Source organism: Vigna umbellata, chromosome 9 (genome assembly GCF_029865625.1).
Source record: "Vigna umbellata cultivar VRB3 chromosome 9, Vumbellata_1.0, whole genome shotgun sequence".
NCBI lineage: Eukaryota > Viridiplantae > Streptophyta > Magnoliopsida > Fabales > Fabaceae > Vigna > Vigna umbellata.
The window spans coordinates 25186915-25213722 of record NC_142173.1 but is presented as its reverse complement, the minus strand read 5'-3'; the positions used below and the strand labels follow the sequence as shown (position 1 = coordinate 25213722).

Below are 26808 nucleotides of genomic sequence, written 5' to 3'. Positions count from 1 at the left end.
TTAATTTTGGAAAAGCAAAAATTGAAAATTGGAAAATGGTTTTGTACACTATATACATTTACATTTCTAAATCACATAATGGATGTGATTTGTATGATAATGCAATAACCTAAGAAAATATGAATAAAAGAATTTGCATTGATCATCTGAGTTGGGAACATCTCTTGAGCTCACCTTTTCGATATATATCCTTCTTAGACAAAATTAAAATTCCTGTTTGCTCCTCAACTTTGCTTATAAGAAGTTTAAGTAAAGGAACCTTTGATAGGGTTCTCCGAGACCCTACCATGATCAACTTTTTCTGTAAGAAAAAAGCAAGGCCAATACTTGTTCAGACAAAAACATGAATAATTTGATATAACCAAACCCCTACGTAGGTTGATTTACAAAGTTCTTGTTATGACAAAACATGGTGAAAATTGTTTGAGGGAAAAGTAAGAAACTGGAAAATGTTTGAGCACAAGAGAAGTACCTTAGCACGAGTAAGAGCCACATTTATCCTGTGCCAGTCTCCAAGCAGAGAAGCAGCACAGCTTGTTGGGTTTTCAGTAGACCTTACAAAAGATAATAATATACAGTCCTTATCTCTACCCTGGAAAAAATACAAACAAGTGGCCATTTTATTGTGAGGAATGGGGATCTTTATCAGTGTAACGAGAGCAAAAAATTTAAATGAAATGATCAGAAGGAAACGCCAAAGTGATTCCTTAAATGTTAGAGAAATATTAAAGACTATTCGATTGTATGACTTAATTTTTTGGAGCACAGATTCACAAGTCCTACATAATACTTTGATGCTTGCTTCAGCCTAACCTGGTATTTGTCAATCGTATGTATCTCCAAGGAAGTCAGTATCGCCAAGGAAGTCGTGCAATGGCGGATGACGTTTGCCTGTGAATTATATGGAGTAATAATGCCAATGTGTTCTTTTCCGATTCCATTTTTAACTAATTCCTTTGCAATCTGCAACATGAGTAAATGGAAAAAACTGATTTTATGGATATGAAACAGACAAATGACACGAATCTTTAAACAGTTAAGGAAGAAGGACCAAGGCAATTAACCCACCAAGTTCTTCAACTTTGGGGTTGTCATGTATACCGATATAATGTTCAAGTGTATTTTAACCAAACATAGAGCATTCATAAAGCAATAAGAAAATTTAACCAAATATAAAGACATAAAACCAATTGATAGCTAAAAAAAGGGACAATAAAGCTATTTTATCTGCTAGTATATCGTATAAAGAGAGTTTCGTCCTTAAAGCATAATCACTGAGTTTAATCACTATTAGTTAGGTAAACATACTCAGATGACATACGGGTTACCGTAATATAGGTTAATTATTTTGTTTTTGTTAATCAGAACTATCAATGAATCGATCATTTTGGAAGAAATTACTCCTTCACAATACAATCAATACCTATGGTCTAACAGTACAGACTACCAAGGCTAGGGCAGCTTGACATGAAAAACGTATGAATTTGCGCGTAAAAAACAAATCTATATCATCTTTGAAAATGACCTACCTCAGCAATTATTTGAGCTTCAATAGGGTTATTCACAACCTTCTGATCTCTTGCCTCTAAAGCCGGCAACTTGTCTATGATGAAAAAGTAAATGTAAGCAATCTCATTTACAATGAACTAGAGGATAAAGGATGTAAAGGAAAATATGTTCAAACCAGTATCAATAAATATCACAGGTCTTCGAGGATTCAAAACCTGCACATGGTTATGCAAAAAGAGACTTAAAGACATAATTTAACTTATCCAAGCATAAACATTGTTATCGTATCTGTGACAGTGGCAATTTTTCCCTTAAAGATTGTTTATTTCACCCGCTCAAAATTTTATTAAAACTCAAACTTTACCCAGAATACATTAATAATACAGCTTAATATCTACATTACACTATGACTATTCAGTATCTATATTAAGACTGACAAATACAGCTCAGCATAATTTCCCAACCTAGAGACTATTTGACACTGACAACCAAAGGTTGATATCTGCGGAAATGAGTTTCTAAGACTTTTAATGAAACATTGAAGAAGAACTTCTAAATACTATTTTTCAATTTTAATTTTTCAAGGTGAATTACGTTGTATAGACAATGCTAATAACATACCTAGAATAAAAGAGACAATGCAAGAAGAAAATTACTGTTAACAAAAATAAATAAACCAACAAGCACAGAAAAAAGGAAACTGTCTTTTCTAAAGCGTACTATCCATTATAATAATTTTCAAGGAAGATCAAGCTCATATGAATAGATAGAACTAAGCAATAAAAGCAAAAATCCTCCATCTAGTAAGAATTCAGATAAAAACTTACTATAATATAGTAAGAATTCAGATAAAAAAAGCCTCACATGTTCTAGCCAGGCAAGTCACAGCTTAAGTCTGAAAACTCAAGTTTTGCATTAGCTACCTCCACTGAACCACACCTCAATCTGTCACCATATATCAAGGCATTTGAAAGGTCCATGATGTCTTGACACATACGATACTGCATATACCAAATATGTCAAGCCACTAGACAATGGATCAAAAGGAACAAAACAGAAGATTCTAATCCAATATCCATTAGCCATAACATACCTGACTCTGTAAGGCTAAAATAGCCTGTGGATGGGCTTCTGAGAGCCTACAGAACAAACTTATCCCCATGCCATTCTCTCGGGCTTCTGTACTCTAGGAATTATCAGATAAAAAATTCGTAAGATATTATAGAGTTTTGTACAAACAAAGAACAAATAGTTTAGGCACATACATTGACAAGTGGTGGCAGTTGATAATGATCCCCAACAAGTACAAACATTGAAGCAAACGTCAGAGGACCCAAGGACACCTGCAATGGCAATATTTACAGCATATTTTTGTGAAAGCATACAACATAATTACATACACGTGAACAATTGTTTCCTTTCTCTCAACGCTTCCTTATGTCATGGTTTGTTTCAATTAAAATTGATTTTTAAATGCATAGGGAGGAAAAGAGACAAAAAAGAATAAGACATGAATTGATACAAATTGAGGTGTATCATATTTACCGTTATTTATACTAATCAAATCATGGTAAGAGAAAGAAATAAAGAAATCAAAGAAAAAAATGATGAAACTAATCCAAGAGGACAATATAATTTACTTTATCTTGTGGAAAAAGTACTATAAAATATACGAAAGGAAAAAATAAGCTTACTGGTAAGGTTGTCTGTCCAGCTTCATCCATAATGCATACATCAAACCTTGTGTTGGCAAGCAAGGGACTAGAAATGCCAAGACAAGTAACTGCGACAACTTTGACTTGTTCCAACCTTCTTTTGATATCTTCAACACCTTGTACACTCATTGCTGAAATAGAAACCACTGTCAAAAGATTTATTACAAATCTTATTATAATTCAAATAGGGAGCGTACAAGCAATAAATTGGCAAACCTGAGAGGCAGTGTTCTCTGACCACCTCATTCACTACTTCGTGTCTTCCAATTCGTACAAAATCAATCCCCTACATCAATATAAATTATAATGACATGTAATATATGACACCTAAAAGTAGACATTGAAGAATATACAGAAATAATAATCGTAATCATTTAGAAAGAAGAGAGGCACGCATCAGTAAAAATTAGTACACCATGCAGGACATCAATCAAATCAATTTAGTACAAGTTTTCATGCTGGGATTTAGTACAGCAGAATTCCCAAGTGAAGGGACGTGGCAGAAGGTACAGGTGCAGACGTAAAGTCACAGTAGATTAATTTTAAGAGATGTCACAAATCTCAAATTAGAGGAATCAACGAATTTGATTTGTTTTATTTTTAAAAAATGATCTCCATTGTTATTTATTTATTTGTTTCAACAAGGAAGACATTTAAGGTAATCTTTCTGTTGAAGCAGTATTTTCACTGCTGAAAAATACATGAAAGTTTCTATATATCTAGGTTTACCAAAAAGTGACACTAAGAAATTTCAAATTTAAGAGGACCAAACAGAGGCAAGCCTCAAGGTTCTTGAAAAACCTTCGAAACTCCTCTAAAACAAACTGAACCAGTTTAAGATGGTTTTCATTCCCTTTGTTTCTTAGTAGTCAATCTGCAGGACACCAGAATAACCTTGTCCTTTCCTAGGCTAAAGAAAATAAAGCGATCCACAAATTGAAAAGTTTATCAACTACAAAAGTTTCTAAAAGGGTTTCAGGAAATGCTTCAGAGGTTAAAGTAGAAGAAGAATTGCAATCTAAAGAAAACTGAGCACACGATTGAAAAATTGCAAAACTATTGATTGACGATTCAAGAGAAGATAAAGGATGTGCCGTTTATCAGGACAAGAACTATGACAATATTTTGGAAGAGGAAAGCAAGGAACATTAAGAGGGATAGAAATTAACCTATTCTGTCTAATTTTAGCTCTGTAGTTTTTATTGATGTTGTTAGAGTTCTTATGTAATGTTATGCTAATTTTATAGGGCCTCGCAAATTTTATTTCACAGAATGCGTTTCATATTTTGTTATCATTATATATGTCATTAGTTTATTATTTATTTTCCACATTGACTAAAAATAAAGACAATTTACAGTATATAACTGAATACAAACCTCACCTTACAAGTTGCTTTTTAAAAAAATAAATTAGACTTAAATTTGAGTTCTTAACATTTATTACATTTACTAGAATTATTCATGTATAACACACATTTGTTAATTCATCCACTATGTTTCTTCAAAGTGCCCATAACACCATCCACAATATCATATGGCGTAGTTTTGGCCTTACGTAGACCACAATCTAGATTGAAAATTGAACTTCAAAAGTAAGAGGAGGATGTTTGGTGGAAGCTACAATGGAGGACAAAGAACGGTGGTTAGGATAATGTGTTTCACTCTTACACATGTTTGCGGAGCTTCAGATAGAGTACATAGTAAAGTTACACAATGAGAAAAAAAAAAGTTGGTGATTCATGTTGCATTAAGTTCAGGTGTTTAGTTCGTTTTAAGTTTTAACCAGTCCTAGAGAGGTTGAGTGCACTCTGACCTAAATCCAAACTGTCAAAAACCTCTAGTGATCTCCATTTTACTTTGTTATACTTTTCTAAGCAATTTGTTATACTTTTCTAAGCAATCTATCTTCTTCAGACTTATGGACTATTGAGAATAGCTGACAGTGGACAATTTAAATAAATGGTGTGGATTCTTATCCAGCAGCATGGAGCCATATTCAATTAGATGATATAATCCAAGATATTATAATATGCGGACATGGATACCTGTGCTTTTAATTTGATGAGTAAATTATCAACAGCAGAATTTGTATAGGCAGTAAGCAAAATGGATGTTCCTCTAATCAACAAGGCTTTCACGGCATGGACCAATGTGGACGTTTTCCCTGTTCCAGGCATCCCTAATATAAGTGCATAATCTTTTGCTGTAAGTATCTGAAAATCAATAACAAAGCATAGTCACAGAAAAATCATTTTAGTGATAAACTAAATCAACTTGCACACTAAACCTAGAAAAGGAAGTCAAGAAATTATTGCTTCATGCGGACCTTGAGAATTGCTCTACGTTGGTCATAATTCAAACTCTTCTCTGAGCAAACATAGGATATCGCAGGATCCTGGCTAAGTATAGATCCACTGTCAAATCTAGGAGCCTAGAGCCAGAAGACATCAACACAGGAAAAGATGAAGTTGTTAGTCATACAGAAATATAGTACCTAATTCAAACAGCATATAGCAAGTAATCCACCTCAAGGTCAACAATCATCCGCCGCAAATGAGCACTTCGATCATTTTGTAGAAAGAGTTGTACAAGATTAAACCTACAAGAAAAATGCATAAATAATCATATACTGAAATAACTTTCAATAACATAACACAATTTGCAAATTAAATTTGTGAATGAAGCGGCAGTCAGAGAAGATACCGCATAGTTGCAAAGGAAGTCACAGATTCATCCTTGTCAATTCTCCAAACCTGCTGAATGAGATCATTTACACTGGAAGAACTCCTGGGGATTCGTAATCGCTTTGAAAAGGAAACCTAAAGGAATTTGACAAAGTAAATAATTTGACAAGACATAGCTTTCCAACCAAGGATTGTGATGATAAGGCAATACACGAAAGAAACAATTAATAAAATACTCACAGATACATGATTTGGACTAATATCGGATATCACCCCTTTAGCAATAATTTGATGGCTAGATTGATTACGCAGTATCTAAGAAGTAAACAAAAGATAGTTATAATTAAAAGATAATAGTACATATCAATAACAAAATAAGATGCATAACACAACCCAAAGGCAGTTCTTAAAATATCCATTTGCTGGTAGGAAACAACATTCTCTCCTGAGTAGTACTACTTGTGTTAGATGATAAGATGTGTGTTTCTGTTATTTGGGCTTAGTCTATTATGTATTAAGGGCATTGGCCCATATCTTACAATATAAATAAACTACCCTATGTGTATGCTAAACACACAAGGGATATTCTCTCCCAATCTTCTCTATTTCTCATATGCTCAATGGTGATTTGCATGAAGAAATTTATATGGAGCAACCGCCTGGCTTTGTTGCTCAGGGGGAGTCATCTGGATTGGTATGTCGTCTTCGCAAATCCTTATATGGCCTAAAACAGTCTCCTCGGGCCTGGTTTGGTAAATTCAGTTGTGTTGTTCAACAATTTGGTATGTCTCGCAGTGAAGCGGATCATTCAGTGTTCTATCGCCACTCGAGTGCTGGATGTATCTACTTAATAGTGTATGTCGATGATATTGTTCTCACAGGAAGCGACTATCTTGGCATCTCTCAGATGAAACAACACCTTTGTCATCATTTTCAAACCAAAGATCTTGGCAAACTCCGGTACTTTTTGGGTATTGAAGTAGCACAATCCAATGATGGTATTGTCATATCTCAGAGGAAGTATGCGTTAGACATCTTGGAGGAAACAGGGTTAATGAACTGTAAATCTGTTGAGACACCTATGGACCCTAACATCAAACTCCTACCAAATCAGGGGGAGCCTTTCTCAGATCCTGAACGGTACAGAAGACTAGTTGGTAAATTAAACTATCTTACTGTTACGCGTCCTGACATTTCTTTCGCAGTTAGTGTGGTGAGTCAATTTCTAAACTCCCCATGTGAAGACCATTGGGATGCAGTTGTTCGCATACTGAAGTATATTAAAAGATCACCTGGAAAAGGTTTGCTATATGGCCCTAACAACGATACAAAAATTGTTTGTTATTCAGATGCTGATTGGGCTGGTTCCCCTTCTGATAGGAGGTCTACTTCTGGATATTGTGTCTCTATTGGTAGCAACCTGATATCTTGGAAAAGTAAGAAGCAGAGTGTTGTGGCAAGGTCTAGTGCAGAAGCAGAATATAGAGCTATGGCATCAGCTACTTGCGAGCTTGTGTGGCTTAAACAATTGCTTAGTGAATTGAAATTTGGAGATGTCACTCACATGATACTTATATGTGATAATCAAGCTGCTCTCCATATCAGCTCTAACCCTGTCTTCCATGAGAGAACCAAACACATTGAAGTTGATTGTCATTTCATTCGAGAAAAAATCATATCCGGAGATATCAAGACTGAGTTTGTTAACTCAAGCAACCAGTTGGCAGACATATTCACTAAGTCCTTACGAGGACCTAGAATTGATTATCTTTGTAACAAGCTTGGAACATATGATTTATATGCCCAGCTTGAGGGGGAGTGTTAGATGATAAGATGTGTGTTTCTGTTATTTGGGCTTAGTCTATTATGTATTAAGGGCATTGGCCCATATCTTACAATATAAATAAACTACCCTATGTGTATGCTAAACACACAAGGGATATTCTCTCCCAATCTTCTCTATTTCTCATAACTTGCATGACTGACTTAAGGACTAAGTCAAATAAAATGTCTAGTGGATTGTCTAGAATGCAAAGCCAATTTCTAATTTTTGTAAAAATATAACAGTGAAAATAAACAGGCAATCACAACTAAGTTTTGTATGATATAAAGTTGCTATAAGCATTGCCAAGAACCCAGTTATTTAAGATAGAAACTAAGCATGTGGAAATTGAACAATTTAATAAGAGAAGATTGACCATGGTGATAAAGAACTAAGAAAGAAGGAAGCTTGAGACTACATTTGGAATTAAATAGTAGATTAGGAATTGTATAGTATATTGAATTGGGCCTTTGCTCGGAGTATTTTAATTTTTTCTATGTTTTATGTAATTAGAACCTCTTATTGGGCATTATTTCTTTGTAGGCTTCTTAGATAGTTTGTTGGACCATTAGGTCTATTCAGTAAGATGGAGTTAGTAGTCTTAGGTCCCCAATATAAGTAGTCATTTTAATTTTGTGATTGAGATTGTTAGGTTCTTTAATCAAGAACCTAATGGAAACTCAATTCTCTTCACTCAACACAACACAACGATGCTGTAAAGGTTCTTTATTCACAAAACAATCAAAGATACAATGCAAAGAGCTTAACCTCTCCCGATCAGGACAACACGTTCCTGACAAACAATAGTATTTACTTCGCTAACCCCTCAAAGCTACCCTTACAGCCCTTATATACAAACCTCCTAACTACCCATTCTAACTGCCTTGGCAGTTAGGTTGTGTACCGGTCTATGTACCGGTTTTCCTTCTATTATATACAAGTAATGGCCTAACAGAGATTCTATCATTTCTAAAGAAACTTTGTTTATTTTCTTGCAAACTACTCTTGATTTGTATTTTTGAATGTTCGAATTCAATGTAGCATATCTTTGTTTCAACTTGTCAATCATTTTAGGATTGCAGTGTTGTTCCATACATTGGTTACCCAAATCCATTTGTTGTTGGTTTTCCTCATTTTTATTCCTTGTACTATAGTGATAGGTTCCTGATCTGGGAACCTAATCAAGAACTCACTTCTCACCGCAAAACACAAAGAAAAGAATGAAACTGAGTGTTATTCACAGAAAGAATGTTCTGTACAATCTGGATACAGAGGCTTAACCCTCTTCAAAGGTCAATACCTGTCAACAATGATCTCTCCAAAAGTCCCCTCCCTAGACAACCCTTTCCCTATTTAAAGACTCCTCCTAAACTGAACATAACACCCCACCAGGACAGTTATCCTACCCCTGCTTCCTAACTGTCCAAACAGACCCCTAAACCCCTCTAACAACTATATTTTATTATTGTCTTCCCTTCCTTCTAAGGCCCACATTCATATCCTATCATATAGTGACTGATGTAATAGATACAAGATGAAACTCAAGATTGGATCTATTATTAGCATCAATCACAATTCAACAAGGAATCAAAAACACAAAAAAAGGAAAGAATAGAATTAAGAAATGTGAAGAACAATGTCAAGACTCTAAAAAAATGGATAAGTTGAAAGAAAGATTTGACACTTGGACTTAGGAAATACAAATATAAGAATCAAGAGTAGTTCCTAAGTGTTAAGAAATAAACTTTAAGCTTAACTCAACCCCACAAAACCGGCTTGTAAGGTGAGGATTGCACTCACTTATATACTCTAAATTGGTCTTATCTTTAGTCGATGTGGGACTTTCAATACACCCTCCGCATGCCAAGTTATATACATCTTGTGACATTAATAGGTAATCCGATAACGGCATGATAGCAGGTGGAACAATATGTCCAACAAAAACAAAATCTTGCTACGATAGAGTTAGACATAAAGTCCACTTCTTAACATGGTATTAGAGCTTGAAAGAGGAGAAAGAGACAACTTCAGCGCAGTTGACCGCTATCTAAATGATACGATCCTATCTAAGAAAGTGTACACTCTTTTTTGTATTTGATTTATCTCGAAGTATAAACAAAGTAAATCAAAGAAGAATGCAGAAATAAGACAAAGATGAAGATGTCACTATCTAGCTTATTAATGAGTCAATGAAAATTCACCATAAAAATCTCAATCTTTAAGAACAGTGTTCTACGACAAGAGCCAAGAAAATCCTCTCAATGAATTCAAAATCCAAATATTGACAATCAAAACCTTTAGGCGCTTTGAGTTAGGATTAATCTCTCTTGTGTCTAAAACACACATAGGGTAATATATTTATAATAAAGAATGATACAAGTATATATGGCAACCAAACATAAATATGGTAAATAGATGATTGTGTTAAAAACAATATCTACCAATATCAAACAATAGCAAAGGTCAACGATTCTGTTACGTACCTGAGTACGTAAACTAGCCAAATACAACCTTTCACACTCTCTCACACGTAATAGAACAATAAACGAATAACAATGGATGAATGGATCTCTTTTATTGATGGTAATATCTGAATAAACAAGGGTAAACAATAATTGGGAGCATAACCTCCTTCAATTACTTTGAGAGCATAACCTCCCTCACAAGACAATAATGTCTGTCACAAAACTCAATAATCAAAAGCCTGTCTTTAACCCTTGACTCTAACCTTATTTATATTAATTATTTCCCGCCCATCTCTTATTAAATATTCCTCTAGAATATATCTGCATTTAATATAAATATCCTTATATTTAATATAAATATCCCTATATTTAATATAAATATCTATATAATCTCTCCGTATATTATCCTAGCATATATCCTTAATTATAAATATCTTACATTGAATATTTCCCTAAATATATATTTATTTACTCTAATTAACTTATACTATATTTATTTACTCTAATTAACTTATACTAAATATTCTCTCTGCTCATATACTTTCCAACCCTTATTATTACCCCTACCTTAGATCGTAACATTACTCCCCGCTGCAAAACAACCTTGTCCCCAAGGTTGGATTGGGGAGCTTGATCTCATGGCTCCTCATCAATTCAAGTCTGGAGGTTTGGGTGGTGGAAATTCTTCGTCATCCTCTGCATATATCAGGACTCTCAAACTCCTATCCGGACAACGGTGCGTAGGACCGAACCGCTCGCCGCATCTAAAGCACCTTCCTTCTTTCCTACGTTTTTCATATTCCTCATAAGGTAGATCCCTCACGTTTATGTCCTTTCGTCCGGTCCCCACATTCTCCGTGATGTCCGCTCAGCTCTCCACGGCAGTTACCATTCGGCCTTGGTTCGGGCGACTGACTCCAGTCGCGTATCCACCCCGTTCGGTTTTTCTCCAGATTGATTCTTGATCACACTTCCGCTCCCAGCCTTCACGCCCCCTTGGAACTCTTCCACGTCCTTTGACAGTCTCATAACGTCCATCAACTCCCGCGGATCAAGTAATCTGAGTTGATTACGGATCCCCTCCTGCAATCCTGCCATAAAGTACCCCATCAGTTGTGCTTCGGGCATTGTTTCTGTTTGGCCGACCAAGAGTTCAAATTCTTGGATGTATTCTTCCACGGTTCCTGATTGTTTACAGGCCGCCAGTCTCTCGAAGATGGTTCCCCGGTTTCTTCCTCCAAAACGGATCACCATTGACTCTTTTAATCCTGCCCACGAACGGTTCCTGGCCTTCTCCCTCCAGAATCTGAACCAGTGTCCCGCGACTCCCTCCATGCTGATATAGGCTAGGCGCAACTTTTCTTCCTCCGACACTCCTTGTAGCTCAAAGAATTTGTCCGCTCTATTGATCCAATTCAAAGGATCGCTTCCTTCGAAGATGGGTAAGTCTACCCTTCTCCTCCAATACGGTTGCTCCTCTCGGTGTCCACCATCTAGCCTGCTGCCATCTCTCTCGTCCTCCTCATTCCTTCTCCCGTTGACAGACCCCTGACTTCCATCAGGATTTCCCTCATGTCGTCGACCTCGCTCTCCCATCACCTTCACCAGTTCCTGGACTGCTGCCTCCAGTCCTCCCATGGAGATTTCTATGAGCTCTAATCTTCCTTCAATGACATTCACTCTTCCCTCCATGATGATCCGGCAGGTCGGACCAATTGTTACGTACCTGAGTACGTAAACTAGCCAAATACAACCTTTCACACTCTCTCACACGTAATAGAACAATAAACGAATAACAATGGATGAATGGATCTCTTTTATTGATGGTAATATCTGAATAAACAAGGGTAAACAATAATTGAGAGCATAACCTCCTTCAATTACTTTGAGAGCATAACCTCCCTCACAAGACAATAATTTCTGTCACAAAACTCAATAATCAAAAGCCTGTCTTTAACCTTGGACTCTAACCTTATTTATATTAATTATTTCCCGCCCATCTCTTATTAAATATTCCTCTAGAATATATCTGCATTTAATATAAATATCCTTATATTTAATATTATATATAATATAATATCCCTATATTTAATATAAATATCTCTCCGTATATTATCCTAGCATATATCCTTAATTATAAATATCTTATATTGAATATTTTCCTAAATATATATGTATTTACTCTAATTAACTTATACTAAATATTCTCTCTGCTCATATACTTTCCAACCCTTATTATTACCCCTACCTTAGATCGTAACAGATTCCCTGAGAACCTAGAGAGTTTCTCTGAAAAACATAAAGTTTCCTTTACAAAAGGGTTAAAACTTCTTAAACAAGCCAACACATGGCTACTAATAATATGTACCTAAAACTACTAGGCTCATTTAACTAATTAGGCTTAATGGTCCAACAAGTTATCTTAAAAGTTAACTTAATAAATAAAAGCCGAGAGATGCTAATTACACAAAGATAGAAACAATTAGAAAAAGCCCAACAAAGACCAAATACAATAATTTATAAATCCTAATCTATTATTTATCTCCAAATGTAGCCTAAAGCCTCCTTTTATGTACCTTCATGCATCCAAACTACAAACATTTTAAGTAAAGCTCTTCTAAGGCCAAGTTATAAGATTGTTGAAGATCTCACATGGACAAAAATAGCATGTTAAAGATCTTATGACTAGAGATATAACTAAATTATAATACATTTAAATGGGAGCAAACCTTACCCTATAAACCAATTTTGTAAGGTTGAATTATGTTTAAAATCCACTTTCTAAGGGAACATTAGATTCAATTGATAGACATTTATCACCCAACTTGAGGGGAAATGTCATTCATAGAGCCTCAATTTTGGGAAATTCATTCCAACCTTAATTTTAGGAGATTGATTGAGATTCACAACATCAATAGAATTTTCCATTTGATGATGTACCTTTATACATTATTTCGGTCTTCAGTTTGTTGCCAACTAAATGAGAATATATCTTCGGAATTTTGGGCATAAATTAACGTACAACTATTCATCTAATCCATATTTTATATCTACAACATGTAATCAATTATTCATTATGGAATGAACTTGTTCTGCAACACTTTTATGAAAATTGTGATGTGATTGATCTAATTCTGCTAAATAAAACTGATGATTAATGATTGTGAGGAGTGGAAAATGGGAGAAACTGGGAACCTAAATGACAAATTTGATCAACCAACCAAAGCATTTTTGGGTTTGTCAGTGACACACTTATCCCATTTTATAGCGATGATTCATAGTACATGGCTTACCTAGATGTATTTTGTTTATATAATATTTATCCACTCTTGGGTTCTAATTATATATTGTATACATATAAACTATAACCAACTAATTATGGATATTTCTTTTCTAATTGTTTCCTAAACAGACTTGGGACTTTGGAATCCCTTGGGTGCATTCTTCACTACAAAAGCTTTTGTGGGAATTATATCTTCCATACCACATTGCAAACTTTACCTTGATTTTGTTAAACAACCAGATATCACAACTACAGCCAATTATTTCCAAATAGTAATAGGAAAGTATACATACCACATGATCTCCACTTCGAAGTGTGGAATCTAAATCATTTTTCAATGAGACACTAGAAGACATATCGGAAACTTCATAGAGGTTAGAAGAAGAATCTTGTTGTATGAAACGATAAGTGAATTGATTATCTTTAAGGGATTTCTCAAGAGGTATTCCTAGTGAGTCAAGAACAATAGAAGAAAGACCACTACTGTTTGAACTCTTTGAACTATGTGATTGCCAGACCTCTTTCCTTAAAATCTGAAACAATAAAGGAGAGAAGTAAAAAAGAAGACTTTTTAAACTTGTAAATTGATTAAAATAAATTTCAAGGAAAAAACAAAAGCACAGAATTCAAACCTCAGTCTCTTTAGCTTCTAAGTCAATCAATCGATCCCATTGGCGGAGAAACTTAGAATGCGAAGAAGTCATGTAATTAGTTAGAGAATCAAAATCTTCTCCCAACCCACTGCTCTCTGTGCTTCCACCATTTGCCTAAAGCATTTTATAGTTGTGACACAAGAAATAGACATGTTACCCAGAATAGATTGTTACAAAAATTAAGCAATAACATTATGATAAACTTCAAAAAATTATTGTTTGAGATCTTTCTAATATCCTCATTACTATAGTAGATATCATATTATATAACATTGTGCAGAAACAAATCAATGACATCTATATGAACATAACACAAGATGAAAACACTATTTTCAGTAATAATGATCAGAAAGAAAAATAATGCAGCAATTAACATTAGTGTACTGGGAGAATTGGTTAAACTAACAGTAATCTTACAGGGTTCTTAAATACAGAAGTAAACATGCAATTGCAAAAAAAAAAAGCTTCTAATATATGTGTAGAAATCAGAAGAAAAAATAATCAATCTTAGTCACCTATGGTCCTATCCATTGAGAACATATCTAAGTAAAAGATGATTTTGAACCTTAAAATCACCAGCAGAAACAACCATAATAGGGTCTATATTAGAAGAGGTAACTGTTTGCAAAGATTCTGCACTTTTTAAGGTAAAGAAGAAGTACCTTGTGATAAATGCTACAAACATTAAGATGGCGACAACCTCTGCAAATGCTAGGACTCTACAATCAGCAAATGAAGGCTTGTAATGCCAATACAATGAACTTGTTAAAAATACTTTATAAAATTATGGAAAACTAGTACCTGTAACATTGGAGGCAGTTGCTGCAGAGTCAACGCCTTAAGAATATAACTTGCTAGTTCATTTCGTTGCATTATTAGCCCAGTTAAGTCAGATCTTTGAACCACGATGCCCTTTGTAAATAAAAAATAAAACAATTGAAGTTTATTTCCACATAAATAATCAGAATATTGGCTCCATTAATCTAGGAAACAGCTGGATATGGACCTTTCTATTATTGGCTCAATATCCAACAACAATATTACCTTCTCTTAGCAGAAATAAAAATAACTGATAACTTAAAGGAACGGATTTTACCTGTGTTTGATCAGATTGGAGATAATATAGAAGACCAGAATCAACAGTTGTCTGATACCTATTAACATAATCAGGACAAAATAAACAAAATTTCAGAAATTTTTTCTACATACTGTTAGAAATTAATAGTTTGGTTTGCACCTTTCAGACATCAAGAGAGTGTACAAAATTACTTGGGCACTGTGCTCAACTGATGACTGCAGATATGAAATGGAAGAGTTGCAAGTGAAAAATACCACAAGTAGGTATCATATAATATTTCTAGTGCTTGTAATGTGTTCATTGGAGTACCTATCTGATTCACTTTTTATTGACTGAATTTAAGTGAGGACCACAACTTGCCTGGCTATTTGGTGTTTTTCCAGTCTTGAACTCTACTGGCATGATCTTTTCCTCTTGTTCATCCCTTTGTGATTGAATTTTCACTCTGACTGAAGCATCAATCATCCCTTTTAATCCATATTTTGGAGCCCACACCATCTCTTCAATATCAATTACCTAAAACATTAATTATGAATACTAAGTTTAAGAGAAACAAAAGGGCACAACAACGACCAAATCAAAAAAATAGTTGCATATTTGTGGACAAATAAGCAATTCATCATTAAAAGCTAAAGTGCTCCCCCAAAACTTGTTAAGCTATTACAACTGTGCATCATCTACAAAATGTATATTCCCTGGCTAAACATTCTTTGGAGAATAGATTGGAGCTTGCCTCAGATATGCCAACATTCTTTGGTCCATTATCAAATCCAAATTTGACATTCGGGTCTTTTCTTTCCTGCCAAAACACTAAGTCATCAGTCACAATACTCAATGAATAAGAACTAGAGCAATAGGTGACAGGTTTAATATTTTCTAGTATTCCTACTAAGTCATCAGTCACAATACTCAATGAATAAGAACTAGAGCAATAGGTGACAGGTTTAATATTTTCTAGTATTCCTTATGTAGTTTTGGGATATGGTACAAGAGCATTGTTCAGTTGATTCATTTGGAGATCACCTTTCCTAAAAACTAATAAAACTTCCCCTTTTGTTTGATAGGTATTAGATCCTACCGAAGCTAGGGTCAAAACAACCTAAACTTCCCTTCTACCCTTTCTTTCCAACAAGAGAATATTCTTTCCCAAACATTGAACACCACAAATCTAATTAGCACGACATCTAAGATATAATGTAAATTATTTCACTTGAGATCTAAAACTGAGAAAAATAATTCTGAAGGGCTTGTTAGACCCTTCTCAATTCTCTTATTTATATAGATAAAACTGATACAATAGATGGGTGGAAGATGAAGAGATTGTCCTAGACTGCTAGGAACAATCATTATAGATAACCCAACACACAACTACCTACTTTAGGCCCTGCTATACTAATCATAGGTAGACTTAATAATTATTCTAACACTCCCCCTCAAGCTGGAGCATACAAATTGTATGTACCAAGCTTGGAACAAATAAACTCAATCCGAGGTCCCCTTAACGACTTAGTCAACACATCTGCGAGTTGGTCATTTGATCCAACAAACTCAGTACAAATTTCTTTTGACAATAATTTTTCCCGAACAAAATGACAATCAATTTCTATATGTTTGGTTCTCTCGTGAAACACTGGATTTGATGCAATGTGAAGAGCAGCTTGGTTATCACAATACATCTTCATACTCTGGATGTCACAGAAGTTAAGCTCTTGAAGGAACTGCTTCACCCATATAAGTTCACATGTTAATGAAGCCATTGCCCTATATTCAGCCTCAGCTGTTGATCGAGCCACTACATTTTGTTTCTTACTTTTCCATGAGATAATGTTTCCTCCAAGGAAAACACAATATCCAGTAGTAGATCGTCTATCAATAGGAGAACCTGCCCAATCAGCATCACAATATCCTGATACCTGAAGACTTCCTTTTTCTTCATATAAGAGCCCTTGCCCGGGAGCCTTTTTCACATACCTTAGAATGCGAATGATAGCATTCCAATGGCCAACACATGGAGCTTGCATAAACTGACTAACCACTCCAACTGCAAAAGATAGATCCGGCCTTGTAATAGTGAGATAGATTAGTTTTCCAACTAGCCTCCTATATCTCTCCGGGTCGGGAATAATTCACCTTCTTCTGTTGTTAATTTTTGATTTGGATCCATAGGGCTATCAACAGGTCTACAATCAATCATGCCTGTTTCTTGCAAAATATCCAGAGCATACTTCCTTTGGGAGATTACAACTCCATCTTTTGACTGAGCTACTTCAATGCCTAGGAAGTATTTGAGGCTCCCAAGATCCTTGGTTTGGAAATGTCTACACAAGTACTCCTTCAATTGAGATATTCCAGCAGTATCATTTCCTGTAATAACTATATCATCAACATATACTATCAAGTAAACACATTTCCCGGGAGACGAATGATAATAAAAGACTGAATGATCTGCTTCACTGCGTTTTAGCCCAAATTTTTGAACAATGGAGCTAAACTTTCCAAACCAAGCACGTGGTGATTGCTTGAGCCCATATAGAGATCGGTTCAATTTACAAACCATACCAGACTCCCCCTGAGCAACAAACCCTGGAGGTTGCTCCATATAAACTTCTTCCTCAAGATCACCATGGAGAAAGGCATTTTTGATATCCAACTGATGAAGTGGCCAATGACGAATGGCTGCCATTGCAAAGAACAATCGAATGGTAGTCATCTTTGCCACGGGAGAAAAGGTGTCACAATAATCAAGACCATAAACCTGAGTGTACCCTTTTGCAACCAGCCGGGCTTTGAGCCTATCAATGTTACCATTAGGGCCGACTTTAATTGCATATACCCATCGACAACCAACAGCCTTTTTGCCCGGGGGAAGTGGCACAAGCTCCCAAGTGTGACTGTGGTCAAGAGCCTGCATTTCTTCAATCATGGCTTGTCGCCATCCAGGATGATCAAGTGCTTCTTTCACATTTTTAGGAATAACCACAGGAGATACTGAGGATAAAAGGGAATAAAAGGAGGGCGACACTCTGTGATAACTAAGAAAATTATAAATGGGATGAGGGTTTCGAGTGGAACGAGTACCTTTTCTGAGAGCAATGGGCCAACCAGAATCATCTTCACCAGGAGGCGTGACAGGAGATGGTGACGGAGAAGAATCTGAAGGAGGAGATCCACCATTTTCTGGAAGAGGATTACTCACCGGGGTACTGTGTCGAAGGATATCAGTATGTGGAGAGGAAGGTTCAGGAGGACCTTGGGCATGACTTGGATTGACTGAGGCATTGGAGATATTAGACTCAACCACTGGAAGAGGAAGGACCTGGTGGAGGATATGAACATCTTGAACAGAGGGAGAGAAGAAAGGTGTCTGTTCAAAGAAGGTAACATTGGCAGACATGTAGTACTTTTTGGTTTCAGGAGAGTAACACCGGTACCCTTTTTGAAGCCGAGAATAGCCCAAAAAGACACATTTGATCGCACGAGCAGAGAGCTTGTCGAGCCCCGGAGACATGTCGTGAACAAAACAAACACAACCAAAGACTCGAGGAGAGGTGTGAAAGAGAGGATCATTGGGAAAGAGAATGGAGAAAGGACTTTATGATTGAGAGAGGAGGAGGGCATCCTATTAATAAGAAAACATGCAGTTAAGATGGCATCCCCCAGTGATGAACAGGAATATTAGCACCAAGCAAAAGGGTACGAGCCGTTTCAACCAAGTGTCTATTTTTTCTTTCGGCTATACCATTTTGCTGGGGTGTATGAGGACAAGTGGACTGATGCAAAATACCATGGGAGCTAAGAAGTGAAGAAAAATTTGAGAAATACTCTTTAGCATTATCACTTCTTAAGACTTTAATTACGTGACCAAATTGGTTCTTGATTTCATTCAAAAAGGATGTGAAAATGGGTAACAATTCAGAGCGATCTTTCATTAGATAAACCCAAGTACATCTAGAATACTCATCAATAAAAGTAACAAAATACCTAAAACCAAAAGAAGAGACGCGACTAGGTCCCCAGACATCAGAATGAATAATAGAGAAACTAGAAGTACACATTGATTGAGACCTTTTGGAAAGACAGATCTAACATGTTTTCCTAGTTGACAGGACTCACATTCTAAAGTCTGAAGACCACTAAGTTCAGGACACATCTTTTTTAACTTTGACAAGTGAGGATGGCCAAACCGATCATGTAACACTTTAGGGGGAAGAGCTGCGACACAAGATACCCGTGGACGAGATCCAAAATGGTATAAACCTCCAGCTTCATATCCTTCTCCAATCTGTCTCCCCGAGCCACGCTCCTGTATAACAAAAGATTTTGAATCGAAAGTTATTGAACAATGTAACATTTTGGTTAACTGACTTAGGGAAATTAAATTGAATGGACAGTTAGGGACAAAAAGAACAGATTTCAGAGTTAGAGAGGGAGACAGGGAGACTGACCGACTCCCTTTGAACAAGTTTTAGAGCCATTTGCAAGGGTAATGAAATGGGGTTTTTCTTGGAGGGAAAGGGTTGAGAACAATGAGGTATTACCAGAAATGTGATCAGAAGCACCCGAGTCAATTACCCATGAATTTAGACCTTCCATGGATTGAGAAATGCAAGCTGTGGACGTACTTGGGGACTGAGATGATTGCGCCAAACTGTTAGACTTTAATCGCAGATACTCTTGATACTCTTCCTCAGTGAACTTGGAGTTGGAAGTGGAAGTTTCAGCCTTAGAGATATTGGCGGTTTTTGAAGGAAAGCCATGCAAGGAGTAGCAGTTTTCTTGGGTGTGACCCACCCTCTTACAGTAAGAGCACTGTGGACGTCCTCGACCTCCACGTCCTCCTCCTCTAGTGCCACGTCCTCCTCTTCCTCGCGTGGCAACCATGACAGATGGTTCCATTGTTTCATGAGCTTCCTGAGACTGAGACACAAGGAACACGAAGAAGACGTGTGGTCAAGACTTCCAAGGAAGGGACCTCATGACTTGTCAGAAGTTGATCTCTAATGTGATTCAAATCTGGATGCAAAGGACGGAGGATCATCACCATATAATACTTGTCAAGCTTCTTTTTGATATCTTCCGAAGATTCCACTTCCAAGAACATTCTCAATTCTTCCACAGCTGCTTGGGCTTCAGTCATGAATGAGACCATATCATGGTCTGTCATTTTGAGACAGGCGAGCTTGTTTGCGGTATCATAGAGACGTTGAATATCATTAGCATAAATGCTTTGAGCTTTCTTCCAAAAAGTGTGACATGTCTTGAAGGCTCTAAGAGATATCAAAAGTCGGGGTTCCACAGATTGCCACAATAGGGCACACAATTGGAAATCAGCTTGTTTCCATTGTTCAGCTTTGTCAGAAGGTACTTGGCTCCATCCTGCTCGAGGTGGTCATAATGTCCTTGACCAAGGAACCACATTTCTACAGCAGCAGACCAACATAGATAATTCTTTCCATTTAGCTTTTCGGAAGTGATTGAGGGACTTCCAGAGAAAGAAAGAGCACTTCCAGACGCCATTCTTTGATAAAAAGAGGAGAAGGAACCAGAAAAACCGTGAAGGACCAGAAAAAAAACGTGAAGAACCAGAAAACCCTAGGGGGTTCTTAGGGTTTTCTTAAAGGGGAGCTTCTGGACACGCCAAAGTAATATTTTGAGGGGCAGAACGGACAGAGGAGCAGAGGGCGACAGCTATGGAGGTGGCGCGGCGACTTTCCAGTGAGCAGAGGGCGGCGCGTGGACAGCACGCGCCTGTTGGCAGCGCACAAAGAGGCGGCGCGTGGCGGAGCGTGGAGGAGAATCAGGCGAACCCACCGGTGGGGTTGGCGGTCGCGTGAAGAGGCGAACCAGATCCAGTGGTCGCCGGACGGAACAGTGACGGTGGCCGGCGGCAGACGGCGGCGGACGGCGGCGGACGGCGGCGGACGGCGGCGGACGGTGGCGAACGGCGGCGAATCGGCGGTGGACAGCAGCGGACAGATGCGAGGTGGCGGACAACCAAGTTGAAGAACTACAAAATGCAGTTGACAGCTGCAGATAGTGGCGAGACAGCCGCGGACAACGGCGAACGGCACCGGACAGATGCAAACAGCAGTGACAGTGCTGGTGGACAACCCAGGACAGAAACCAGAGCAGGATGAACCTGCTCTGATACCAACTTGAGATCTAAAACTGAGAAAAATAATTCTGAAGGGCTTGTTAGACCCTTCTCAATTCTCTTATTTATATAGATAAAACTGATACAATAGATGGGTGGAAGATGAAGAGATTGTCCTAGACTGCTAGGAACAATCATTATAGCTAACCCAACACACAACTACCTACTTTAGGCCCTGCTATACTAATCATAGGTAGACTTAATAATTATTCTAACAATTTCTATAAATGCTATACCTATCGAGATTGCCACATATCATCAATCTAAAAATACATATTCTAGAAAAGCTACAAAGAGACAATATGGCCTTGAAGTATCAGTTACATTTGAAAACAGCAAAGGAAACACTTCTATGACAAAAGATAACAATAAATAAAGTTTCAGAAAAAAAGAATAAAATTTTTTTATGTACCTCCATATTTTTAAACCGTATGATCCAACTTAGTAATCTAGGAATAGCATCTCTCATAGTTTTGCGAATGTCATTCTCATTTACTGCAACGTACATATGCAAAAGAAATGATACAGAGTCAATATTCAACAAGTTATATTGGAGAAAAACTTTTGTTGGTGAAGTTCCAAACTTTAAATGTGAGATGTGTACATACAAATTTAAATGTCATACATATAAAGACACAATACCACACCTCCACATGCATACAAACTTTCAATGTTTTTCTGTAATACCACTTCTGCATAATCTTCCATGAAATTTACTGTAGGATGGTCATTTGTTAGCCCAGCCTGCACCAACATACCACACCGCAACACAAGATAAAATTTTGAAGAATAAATTTAAAAGAAAAAAGAAACAAAATGTTACAGTATGATTCAACAAAATGAGACCATGTGTGTGTATGTATGTATTTTACATTGTCTTATGGGGTACGGATGAATTTTAGAGACCTGGAAAATTTGGTGCAGCATTGTTCCAGCTAATGCTGCAGTTGAGTAATCATTGTTTTTCAGCCTCTCGTCTAAGACAGTTCTCCTTGGGCAGCTAAAACTGGAAGCAACCTGGAATGATGTATCATGTTAGAAGTAAACATCCACAAAAACACACATAAATATAGGTCATAGAATACATTGAATTGCATATAAGGGCATTTACCACTCAACAGCCTGAAAAGTGTCCATTTCCTTACATTTCAAAGTCATGAATGGTGAAACATGATTAAATTTTTCAACTAAAAAATAAATTGAGCAAATTTTATGAGACTATAAGACTTGCACTCGACATATGTGGTTCAACCACCAGTTTTAAGGCATTAATGTGTGAAAAATATTAAAACAATAGTTTGCAGGAGTGCAGGTTGATGTAAACATCTTTGTCAGAACTCCCCCTTTCAGTATGCACTATCTTACAATTCTATTTACTAATAACATCACTTTATTTTCTGCTTCGTTTCAATAGCATGCTTAAGTTACTAATAAAAAGCTATGAGGGACTTCAAAGTGGAAAATGTGCAAACAATACTAAATACATCCAACACTATCTTTGAATGTCTACAGAAGCACAGAAATAAGTGATGTAAACAACAGTAACCCTGCTCAGTTAGAAAAACTGAAACAAATAAACCTTTTAACATTGCCATGGCAAATCTATATCATATTTCCCACAGTAAATCAAGGTTAAAGTCTGAAGCCACAAACGGAAATGAGAGAGTAATAGAAAACTACCCGCGTTCCAGACATTAGAATATCTGGGTGTACAATCAAAAGTTTTTATCACGATCAATATCACAATTCCCCCCTTCATCAAATTGTCCGATTACATGCACAGTATCTCCAGGTGAAATTACACAACAAGACCTGGGATCATTTATTTAGAAGAGGAATTAGAAATGCTAGAAATATTATAAATAGCAAGTGAAAAACCGACAGTAATAATTATAAGATAGGTACTCTGATATAAGCTTAAGTACACTGAAGCACACCAGCTTACCACTCATTCCATAGGTTTACAGCCCGCTCTTCCCCAGTTTGTTCATTTAGCAAACGTAGCACCTGGAAAACAATGGACCAACTCGTATTATTTGTCAGATTCACAGAAGCAGTAAGAAAATACAGCAATGATCCTCACAACACCTTGTATGATGAGCATTGAGCAGCAGATGAATCAGCAGACCTAAGTTCAGATACCTAAATTAGAAAGTAAATAGTAATAACCCTATGAGTATTTGTTTTCTTTTCTTTTTGTGAACCCAAAATCCATTACAAAAGCTTAGTTCCAAAATTATACCTCTAAAACCAAATAATTAGAATTGGAGAAGACATCAACACCCTCTTTAGGTAAATGTGATTTGGTCATTTCTACTGCAGGTCTGACTTTGACAGGGAGCTCGTAAGCTTGACTTTGAGGTACTTTAAAGGAATAAGTGTTGCTATTGCAAACTGGAGCATCATCAATAGCAATGGCATCTTCAACTTGATCTAGGAGTTCAAGCAATGCCTATAAAAGTGAACATTCAAATTAATAAGTGGCTTCCAAAGTGCTGAAGTTTAAGCATTTCACAGAATGACAAGTAAAATGCCAAAAGACTCCTCCATGAAACAAAAAACGTGCCAATGATTCAGACTTCAGAGGGGTCTTTTTCATAGTAATACGGGAAACATTTTATTAAACTAGTTTTCATTGACTGTTAATAAAAATATAGTAGCTCATTGTACAACTTTAGTAGCACAAGGTTGACAAGTTCAAACTTATAAATGCATGAAAATGTGCTAAAGCAATTGATTGTGGCTTTGCCATCCGTTCTTTTCAGGTTCCAGTTTCTCTCTCCAACTCTAAGCAAGGTTTTAATCATGCCTAATGGTTTCGGATACCATTCTCTAGAACTATGTTTCAGTCATGTTAAAACTTATATTATGCTCACTTTTATTCCAAAATTAAATAATTTTTTTCTTCTCAATCCAAAACTTTCTTTCATATCTGCTTTACCAAAAGGTATAAGAGACCAGACCTAACCTAACCTTTTTGTTCTGTCTTAGCAAAGGCCGGTCGCACGGTCTCTTGTGTTCAATATCCTTGCTCCGCTGCACCTGCAAGAAACAAACACAGAAGAAACTCAAACGAAGTAGTCATTTGATTCACAAGAAGAATACAACAAATATCCACGAGCATCAGTCAATCAATGAAAAGGATCATTAAGCACCCATTTCATTCAAAACAAAATTCCATGAACAACAGTAAAAAGGGGTGACTTTCCAAAAATTCTGCAAGAGTGCATTGGAATAACTAGAAATAAAGGCAGTGTGATGTGGGATCACCATAAATAAGATTTAGGAACTTGGCTATTTTGTTGATATGCATAAAAATTGTGTTCAGTCTCCAATCAGAAACCTGTGTTTTCTATCCCAAAGTAGAAATTGCTACAAGACCCAGTAAAAGGGTTCAGCCTTACACAGCATCATGTGTAAAAACAGTGAAGCACAGCATCTGATATGGCCAAAGTTCTCAAGGATGCCAGTAGCAATTCAAATGTCACTCAAACAATTCATAAAACGAAACCCTAACTCCACTAAATTTTTTTGTAAAAATAAACTAAAATTAGCACAACAAAAACTCTGCAGGTAGCTAACACAGCTTTTCCACATCAATACTAAAGGACAGACTAAAAGCAATCATGCCAAAACCTTAGAGAGAGTGATAGAAAGAGAGGGACGATGATGAAAAGGCTCAGAGGGATGTGACTGGAATTAAAACACCTACAACTACCGAAAGCCTCCGTGTTTCTCCTTCATATCCCTATTTTATCCGTCCTAAAATAATTAACTGTTATTTTTTCTAAAAATAATCCAAACATTCCCAACATGAAATTCCCGAGAAACTAAAAGCTCCCTTCTTATTACACACCTCTTAAGGAAAGGACGACAACAACTTTAAACGGAATCAACAATTTCAGAATTACAGCATACCACCACCCAATCCCCATACCTGTGCAACATGGTTCTCACCTGAACGAAACCAATACTATAATTCAAACCACAAAATGGAAACTCCCGTTGTACAAAAAAAAAAATTCCAAGACCATTACTCGATCAAGGAAAACGAACATGTAAGCACCCAGATTTGTACACAAGAAATCAACCACCTTGTCAGGCCGATAAGACAGAGACGGTGGAGTTCTGAAGGGACTCTGTCCGATCACATCAAGGGCCAAGTTTATCCTTTTGAAGCTCAACGGCACCTTGGGAGTTGGCGAAGCAACCTTATCCAGACAAGTCTGCACCACAATCAAATTCATTCACTAACATTGATAATTAGAGCATGGTAACAAGTAGCAACATACTCCTTGGCACACTCTGATTAAGACACTCAATTATGGGTTGAAATATAAAACTTCAACCCACCAAAAAATTTGATTTTCAATAACTTTCGGCCAACATAAAAGTGTGTTGCAAGCATTTCTCACATCAATAAATGTCAAATTAAAAGGAACAGAGAGAAAATTTGCCTCCTTGCCACTGTCATTGCGAATTGCCGACAAGTTTAGTTTGGAAGAGGCAGCCAACGCTTTGATCACTTCAGGCGTGTGTTTGGAAACAGCCAGAAGCCTCTCATTCACGGGAGATATTTTCCAGGTGACCTCGTTGACGGCGTCGTCCTGGCTCTGCTTCACTAACTGAATTCATACAATGTAGTTAATTTCCGAAGAAATCCAGAAAAAAAAAAACGGTCACTGGAATCATGCTAGAATCCGTTTGGATGCAAATTAGAAGAATTTTTGGGAACTCTATATTTCCAACAGATAAGCTCTCAAAAGTAATTTTAGCTTATATCCAAACAAACCCTTAATTGGCTACTTAGTTAGCTGTGCTACCATTCCAGGGGAGAAGTTGAAACGCGTCTGCGAAGACACTTCGTCGGGTTGCTGTGGCGAATTGATGGTGGAGGTGGTGGTGGAGGTGGTGGTGGAGGTGGCGACAGCGGTGCTGGTGGAGGTGGCGACAGCAGTGCTGGTGGAGGTGGCGGCGGCGGCAGTGCTGATAGATGTGGCGGTGGCGGCAGTGCTGGTAGAGGTGGCGGTGGCGGCAGTGCTGGTAGAGGTGGCGGTGGCGGCAGTTCTGGTGGAGGTGGCGGTGGCGGCGGTGGTGGTGGTGTGGGGTTGAAGGTGGTGGTATTTCTGAGAGGCGAGATCGAAGAAGTGCTGGATGCCGAACTTGGAAGGTTGCTCGGTATTGAGTTTCTTCTTCTTGGGAGGCATTTTCCGATTACTGTGATCAATGAATGGATGCGAAGGTAGGGCTTCGGCTTCTTCTTCAGCCCGAGAAAAGACACGTTTTTTTTAGTATGTTTTGCTTTGCGTTTTTTCCCGCCTCGATTACACATCTGTGTGATTACGAGATTGTCCTTTGGACTTCTTTCTTTCCCTCCCAAATGTTTGGGCTTGATGTTGGGCTTTCTCTTTTGTTAACGGCTATACTATGGGGTATTGCTTCCTG

General features: G+C 37.1%; 1 protein-coding gene and 1 pseudogene across 1 annotated transcript; both read right to left on the bottom strand.

Moving 5' to 3' along the window:
- Positions 1–26637, bottom strand: LOC124834588 (DNA replication ATP-dependent helicase/nuclease JHS1). Its single transcript, XM_088098890.1, is given in 36 exon segments — positions 1–301; positions 473–592; positions 814–963; positions 1530–1603; positions 1685–1724; positions 2374–2393; positions 2396–2510; positions 2603–2695; positions 2775–2852; positions 3204–3355; positions 3441–3510; positions 5270–5437; positions 5551–5655; positions 5751–5823; positions 5928–6043; positions 6149–6223; positions 13772–14011; positions 14111–14245; positions 14794–14850; positions 14933–15043; positions 15228–15285; positions 15369–15424; positions 15570–15725; positions 15943–16008; positions 21776–21858; positions 22011–22107; positions 22270–22380; positions 23044–23081; positions 23084–23175; positions 23309–23370; positions 23452–23505; positions 23606–23815; positions 24337–24405; positions 25458–25589; positions 25821–25988; positions 26187–26637. Coding segments are annotated over 36 exon segments (3987 nt in total). The 5' UTR covers positions 26571–26637; the 3' UTR covers positions 1–142.
- LOC148193041 (uncharacterized) lies at positions 19629–20726 on the bottom strand (annotated as a pseudogene).
- Positions 26638–26808: the final 171 nt, after the last annotated feature.